Genomic DNA, 7772 nt, shown 5'->3' with positions numbered 1-7772 from the left:
TTTTTTTTTTTTTTTTTTTGGCTTCCCCATGTAGTGGGAGGGAAGGGGTCTCCACCTCTGAGTTTCCCAAGCAAATGCAGGTTTTTTGGTGGGGTCACGGGTTGTGTCCGGGCAGGGGGTGCGAGCCCAGGCTGACGGCGCGTCCCCCCCGGCCCCCCGCCGGCAGTACCCCCTGGGCTTTGCCCTCAGCTTCAGCAGGTGGATGTGCCGGCACCCCGAGCTCTACCGGCTGCAGGCAGAGATGAACTCGTCGGAGCTCACCGTCACCGGGGACCTTGTCACCAAGGGGACACGAGTGCTGGTGAGTACCCGTCCTGGTTGTAGGGACGGTGCTGGCAGCTCTTCATCCTCCCCTGGGAACAGCACCTTCCTGGCATGCTTGCTCTCAAAAGAGGTTTGGTGGGGTGGGAGGAGTGAGGGGTTTCCCTGTTGTAGGGCAGGTGCTGAGTCTTGGGCTCTTCAGGTCTGTGCTGGCATCTCAGGTCCATGTCCTGCTGGTATCCTCGGCATGGGCACGTGGCCAGAGCACCCCTGTGCACATGGATGTGTCTGTCCCCACAGACCCAGGGTACTGGCATGCTGGGGCACCCTGTGACAGAAGCCTAAACTGCTAGCCTGGCTTGTGGCTTCATGTTTCTCGGTGGTCCTTGGCTGTGGTGGGGTGAAGGAAGCCAGAGCTGTTGGTGGCATGCTGCTGCTTCGGCACAGTCTTGCTGCAAGAAGAGCATCTCCCACCTTTGAAATGCAGCTGTACGACTCTGAGCCCTGGCTTGCTGGTGTTGAAAGGGTTTGGGGACTTTTCCTAAGGAGGGACCGTATTCTGGGAGCCCCCTTGCACCCCTTGCCCTGGCTTTTCTTTCCCACAGGTGGCAGACGAGCGCTTTTGCCCGGACGTGCTGAGCACTGCCAAGGAGATGAGTGTGGCCAACTTCCGACGGGTACCCAAGATGCCCGTCTACGGGACGGCACAGCCCAGCTCCAAGGTGAGGGCCACACATCCTGCAGTGCGCAGGGTCGCATGCGGCGGGCTCCCGGCCTTCCCATCACCCTTACCCACCCCTTCCCCTAGACCCTGGGGAGCGTCCTGCGGTACCTGACGGACGCCAAGAGGAAGCACGCCCGCATCGTCTGGATCAACCTCCGGGAAGAAGTGGTCCTGGAGGGAAATGAGCAGATCTATACGCTGCGGGAGCCTGGGCACCTGGAGGAGCTGATCCCTGTGCCCACTGCCTCGCCCCAGCAGCTGGAGGTGAGCTCTGGCCTGATGGAGAGGTGCTGGGTGCGGTGTAGGCGTGTCCACCCAGCCAGGAAGGGCTGATCTCCCCTCATGGGCAATGTCCACAGGCTTTCATAGTCCCTCGCTGCCCCCGATGCTGCTTGTTTCAGGAATTTTTTCTTTTGGCAACGAGGGGCAGTGGTTGCATCAGGTGCTGTGCTTGGCTCGTGCCCTCCATGTCCACTGGAGGCTGGGCACAGCCCAGCTGATGCAAAACCAGGTGGTTGTCCCTCTCTTTATCGTACTGCAAAAAGAACAAGGGTCCTGACTTGGCTGTCACTGTGTAAGAGTTTGCAAAGGCAGAGCAAAGTGGAGATCCTCCCCTGAAGAATTTATAGTGTGGCTGGAAAGCGAGGGTAAAAGGCACCCGGGGAAAGGAGAGCAGGTGTTCCCAGCTGGGCTGCGAGGAGACAGGCGGTGGAGGAGCTTGGCTGCCAGCAGCAGTGCGGCTGCATGGAGGAGCTGCCCAGGGTGGTGGGAGGTGATGTCCTGAGGCTTCCGTCAAGCATGGGTGGGGACCATGGTCCTTGGCAGAAGTGGTGGACAGGACCTGATGTGGGGTTTTGAGTTGACTGTGGGGTGTTTGAGAGGGATGTGAGCCTGCATCTAAAAAAAAAAACCCACCTTAAAATCCTGAAAAAATGAAGAGGAGCAGGTCTTATGATGAGGGTTTCTCCATCCTCTGCAGAAACTAGAAGCTACCTTGAAAGGTGATCTGCTGAAGTGCCAGAAGTGGCTGGAGGTGTATCTGGAGGTGGAGAAGCAGATGAAGATGTTCAAGAGCTGCCTGACCATGCAGGAGATATTCAGCCAGCAGAAGAACGCCTGCCAGGGGCTGACCTACCGCCGCATCCCCATCCCTGACTTCTGTGCTCCCAAGGAGCAGGTACCCTGGGATGGGACAGTGCTGCTGCCTCCTTCCCAAGCATCACTGCTGCTGCAGTGTGAATGTCCCTTGGGAGCTCGGTGCCACCCAGCCCTGGGACTATGGTGGCGTGCCCAGGCAGGGTGCTAGCTGGGGCAGGGAGAGTCCCCGGGAGATGCTGCATGGAGACCCTGGGTGCCTTGACCCAGCCAGGGGTGCAGGGGAGGCTGCTGGCTTGGACCCAGCAGCAGAGAGCCAGGGATTTTAGCTTGGACACTGTAGGACAAGGGGGATCTCATGCTGGGGAAGGGAGGTGGGCAGCTTGTGCTAACCCGTGACAGGCTGCAACCAAAAAAACCCACTGGCTTCACAGGACTTTGACCGGCTGCTGGAGGTGATGAAGAGTGCCCTGGCCGAGGACTCACGTGCAGCCTTCGTGTTCAACTGCTCCAATGGCCGGGGCAGGACCACCACGGCCATGGTCATTGCTGTCCTCACCCTCTGGCACTTCAACGTGGGTACTGGGGTCTGCTGCCCTCTCTGGGGGTCAGGCCAGAGTGGGGGCTGCTGGGGAAGCTCAGCACAGCTTGCAGCAGCTGTCACACAACAGGAGAGCTAAAAGTAGTGTGGGGAGGACCAGAGTGGGCTGCAGGATGTGGATGCCTGTTTGCTGGCTTCTTGCTGTGCCTAGCTCCCAGTGAGCTCCAGGAGAAGTGTGGCTGCATCCCTGGTGAGCCTCTACCCCATTCCTGAGAGCTCCCACCTCAGGACAGAGGGCTAAGGGCAGCAGAGCAGATGGGTATAAAATGTTGGGCTTATCTGCCAGTGCAGAGGGGAGGCGGAGGATGCCTGGGGTCCTGGTGGGTTGGTTTGAGGTCTGTTTATTTCTGCTCAGCTGTTGGGCAGCAGGAATGGGGCCATGAGGCCTGTAATGGCCTGTCCCTCTCTGACCACCCCAGGGCATCCCTGAGATGAGCGATGAGGAAATCGTGAGCGTGCCTGATGCCAAATACACCAAAGGGGAGTTTGAGGTGAGTCCTTGGGCCTGACTCTGTTTCAGGATCCCCCACTGAACCCCAGTCCTTGCTACTTTAGCCACAGCTGCTTGTTTGGAGGGGCCTGGTCCTCTCCTGGGCAGGGATGGAGCAGTTGGGTTGAGACGAGGAGGCACCCAGTGAGGCCCCTGCCACTTCTGCCCACACTCCAGGTGGTGATGAGGGTGGTCCAGCTCCTGCCCGATGGTCACCGGATGAAGAAGGAGGTGGACATGGCCCTGGACACCGTCAGCGAGACCATGACACCCATGCACTACCACCTCCGAGAAATCATCATCTGCACCTACCGGCAGGTGAGTGCCTCCTGGGTGCCCTCTTCCCCATCGGCACGGGGCCGCCCGGGTCCCTCGCACCGCAGGCTCCAGGACCAGCCCTGCTGAAGCTTTCTGACGTGTCACCAGAGAGGTGCCAGGGTTGTTTTGGCCATGGTCACCCAGTGCTGTCCTGCATCTCACCTGCCTGGTGTCATCCTGCACCTTAACCAGCATCCTGCCTGCCGGGTACCATCCCAGCATCCCACCTATCTGGCGCAGTCCCACATCCCGCACCATTCTGCATCCCAACCTGGCACTGTTTTTCATCCCATCCAGCATCCCCCATCCCCCATCCCACATCATCCCGCATCCCATCCAGCATCCCGGCTGTCCGTCCCGCGGCGCGCAGCCGGCAGAGGGCAGGGCTGGTCCATCCCACTCTGCTCCCAGCCCTGAAGGCTCCTGTGGCTCCTTCGAGCTCGGGAGGGCACCCGTCCAGGTCCGTGCAGGAAGCATCCCACAGCTGGCTGAGCCTGTGAGCCGCAGCTTGATTTTACATGGGAGCTTCTGTGGAGCTGATGAAGGGGAGAAAGGGTAATTTTTATTGGATTTTTTTTTTTAAGCTGTGTAAGTATTTCATGGGGCCTTGTAAGGGCTGAGCTCAGGGCTCAGCATTGTCCCTGCCTGGGCTGGATTGACCCACATCCGTGCCAGCAATGGTCTTGCCCACAGCTGCCATCGACCCATGTTTTCAATTAACAGCTGTGAACAATTGACTGGGGGAAGAAAAAGCAAAGCATTTAATCACCCAGTAACATCCACAGCTCCCTGAGCATTTGTCTCTGGGTTTTTTTGGGGCTGGGAGAGAAAACCTAAGCTCTGTGGGATGAGCTACTGGTGATCTGACTGTTTGCTGCAACAGCTACTGTGAAATTATTTGGGATAAGTAATTTTATTTTTTTTCCCTCTTTGTGTATTATGGGGAGGTGTCCACGTAGCTGGTGGGAAGTCTCACCTCCTTTATTGCAACCTTTGCTGCTGCAGAGCTAAAAACTCCCTTGCTAAATGAGCGGCTGCCTGCTTATGGATTTAATTATGCTCCCTGGTGACCCAGAATGATCCCCTGCCTTGCTGCTGGCTCCTGCCTCTGTGCTCAGCCTTGGAGGTCCCCGGAGGAAGACCCCGGCAGAGCAGGCTCACCCGGCTGCTCCCAGTGTGGGTTCTTTTGGAAGACAATTCCCGTGACCTCCTCGCCCCTCTTCCCGGTGCTTGGCAGTCAGGACCAGCACATGGGTGTTGCTGGGCCGTATCCTGTTTCCGGGCCGGCCATCTCCAACTGGCCCTGGCAGCCCGGTGGGAAAGCGAGATAAGGAGAGAGTCATCCGCTCCCCTGCACCCTCTGCCCTAGGAAGAGCCTTTTGTCACTGCCTGATTTTTTTCCATTTCCCTCTGGGCTGCTCCATCCACCCGCTGGATTTGGCTGGGCCAGGGGCAGGCACATGCCAATGCTTTAATTTTCATTTATTTTTATTTTTTCCTCAGTGATGGGCAGCTTGAAGAGGAGAATTACTGGAATTGTATAGTCTAGGCATTGCCCGAATGGACTTTTAATTATGCCGTGATTAGTGTTTAGAGAAACGTGGGGTTTGGGTGAACCAGCAGTGTCACGGGATGGATGCTGTGTGCCCAGGGCTGACGTTGCTTTGTAATTTTGGGAGCCTGCCAGGAGATGCTTTGCAGGGTTAGGACAAGCAGGAGGGAAAGAAAAGGTGCTCTGGTATTTGCTTTTTTTGTTCCTACTCCTTCCCACCCTTAACTGGGAGGAAAAAATAGGAGAATATAAGAAAATAATTGGATAAAATAGAAATGATAGGATAATAAAAAGATAATGGGATAATAGAATAAAATTAAATAGAATATAGTGATAAAGATAATAGAATAAAAATAAATAGGATTGTATAATATGATAATAGGATAATAGAATAAAAATAAATAGGATCATATAATAAAATTATAAATAATAAGATAATAGGATCTGCTCCCTGCAAATACTGGCACACACGTGCTGAGGAGACACTTTTTCCAATGGCAGAACTGCTTGCCTGGTGCTGCCATGAATAGGGGTGCAAGTGGATTGACCAAACCTTGATTTTCAAAGCCCACGGGTGGAAATGTCTGTGTGCCGTGGCAGTGAGTGGCTGGGGAAGGACCTAGAGCAGGCTTGTCCCTGAGAGCAGGTTGATGCTGACACCGAAGTGAGGAATTGCTGCTCTTTGGGATGGTTTGCAGTGGGATGGACTGTGGGATCATGGCTCTAATGCCAGCTGGCTGTTTGTTCCTTATTTATTTATTTATTCCTAGAAGGGACATCACTGCAGGGCTCATCTATTCTTAAAATAACAGTTATATTAATTATATATACATATATATATACATAAAAAATAATAGGAGGTGTGATGGCCACCAACCTCAGAGCGAGGTGCTGGGTGGCTGCTGTGGCTTCTCCTCCAGCAGCAGATGCTCAATCCAACCGGGGAATGCTGGAAATGATGTGTTTTTCCCCGGAGCTATGCTTTACAGTCCAGGAGCCCATGGTTTTGGGTACTGTTTGCACCTGGGCACCTATTCCTGGCTCCTGGGCACACACCCCATGCATTTAGCAATTCCTCATCTATTTTTGAGGTCTGCATGGTAAAGGGGAAGTTTTTATATGCTGGAAACCACAAGGTAATGAGAGCCCGGACTGCCAAGCCACGGTGGGAACAGGCTGGAAGGATGTGCTTATTTTTGTCTCTGAAGTAGTCCTCCCTCCTCGGCAGGAGGAGAGACGGGGGCTGCAGGCTAGGCTGGGCTCCTCGGGGGGGCTAACGGGGTCGGAGAGCTGCTGTGCAGTGGTATATATGGCCTTTGCCTAGCACAGGGGGTCCTTCACCACCAGACTTCTGTGGGATGGAGAGCAGGACCGTGGATGAGGAGCTGCCTCTCAGATGCTCTCCCGACGTGGGTACCACAGGCATCTCAGCTGGTTGCTTGCTCCTTCCAGGGGAGGTCGGGCAAGGATGAGAAGGAGACGCAGACGCTGCAGCTGAGGAGCCTGCAGTACCTGGAGCGCTACATCTACCTGATCCTCTTCAACGCCTACCTGCACCTGGAGAAGAGGGACTCCTGGCAGCGGCCCTTCAGCCTCTGGATGCGCGAGGTGAGGCTTTCCCTGCCTTATCTGCCAGCAGGACCTTCCTCAGCCTCATGTTTACAGGGCACTGGAAAGCAGACTCCTGTTTTATTTTACATATGATTTCCATATGATTGCTGAGGACATGGTATGCATTCCCTTTGCTCCAGGCAAGCTCCCATTTCATCAGGCTGGTGGCTCTCATAGAAAGCCAGGCGGGCCACTGGAGATGGGTGGCATCCCACCACATGGAGGGGGGAGCTCCTCCCACCCCAGACCTGCCCTTTTCTCCTCTTTTTGAGTTTCCCAGGGGTTTATTTTGATCTACTGGTTGTAATTGCAGCATCTGGGGCTGGGAGGTCACCAGCCAACCCCACCCCAGGCCCCTCCACCTGGCTTGCTTAATTTGGCTGCCTCTCCGTCCACCCAAACCCACCTCTGGTCTCTTTGCAGCACATTAAAAAATAGAATATCCTGGCCAAACAGGTGAAAGGAAAGAATAATTAAAATCAACCCCACTTTGCCTTGCCTGGCTGGGGCAGGCGGCACAGGGGATGGAGGGTCGGGGAGGATGGGGATGCTGGCGCTGGGTATTCGAGAGAATTAGGAGCCACCTGAAAAAATGGAATGGGGGGTGGGTGAGACACCCCAAATTACCCAAATTTCCTGCTTGGGGGACTGTAGGTGCTTCATATGCAAGTGTTGAGAGGGCTGTAAATTGGCAGCAGAAGGATGCTCTGGACCTGAAAAACTCCTGTGGGGTTAGGGGGGGTTATTCTGCAGGGGAGGAGAGTAAAAGAGGATAAGGGAAAGCTGGGGACAGGGCAATTTTAATGATGATGGTGGTATTAGTATGATGTTTTATATTTTATTCATTTAAATATTATTTTTATCTCTATTTAATTTATAATTTATTACTTTTATAGTTTTATTATGTTGTTTTAAAATTTTATCATTTCTATTATTTATTTCTATTATGATGCAGAGATTAGTTTTTTCTCTCCCCGGTTGCACGGTGAGAAGTGGGCAGTGCCTGCCATAGTGGGAAAAACCTCACCCCTTCACTTGCCTCCACCAGCGCCACTAATTCATATTGGCATGTTTGATCCGCCGGGCGGGAGATGAAAGTGGTGGCTGCCAGCTCTGCTCC

General features: G+C 54.4%; 1 protein-coding gene across 1 annotated transcript in view; it reads left to right on the top strand.

Annotated features, from left to right (window-relative positions):
• PALD1 (phosphatase domain containing paladin 1) overlaps positions 1-7772 on the top strand; it is a 16922-nt gene that overhangs the window by 8242 nt on the left and 908 nt on the right. Inside the window, exons 11-18 of the mRNA XM_026851973.1 lie at positions 167-301; positions 867-983; positions 1070-1249; positions 1965-2162; positions 2515-2655; positions 3101-3172; positions 3349-3489; positions 6494-6649. Of these exons, the coding sequence (XP_026707774.1) occupies positions 167-301; positions 867-983; positions 1070-1249; positions 1965-2162; positions 2515-2655; positions 3101-3172; positions 3349-3489; positions 6494-6649 (1140 nt within the window). The remainder of the gene's footprint in view (positions 1-166; positions 302-866; positions 984-1069; positions 1250-1964; positions 2163-2514; positions 2656-3100; positions 3173-3348; positions 3490-6493; positions 6650-7772) is intronic.

The sequence above is a fragment of the Athene cunicularia genome (genome assembly GCF_003259725.1).
Source record: "Athene cunicularia isolate RWA chromosome 6 unlocalized genomic scaffold, athCun1 chr6_part2, whole genome shotgun sequence".
Taxonomy (NCBI): domain Eukaryota; kingdom Metazoa; phylum Chordata; class Aves; order Strigiformes; family Strigidae; genus Athene; species Athene cunicularia.
The sequence above is the reverse complement of the archived record's forward strand: the minus strand, read 5'-3'. Positions and strand labels throughout refer to the sequence as shown.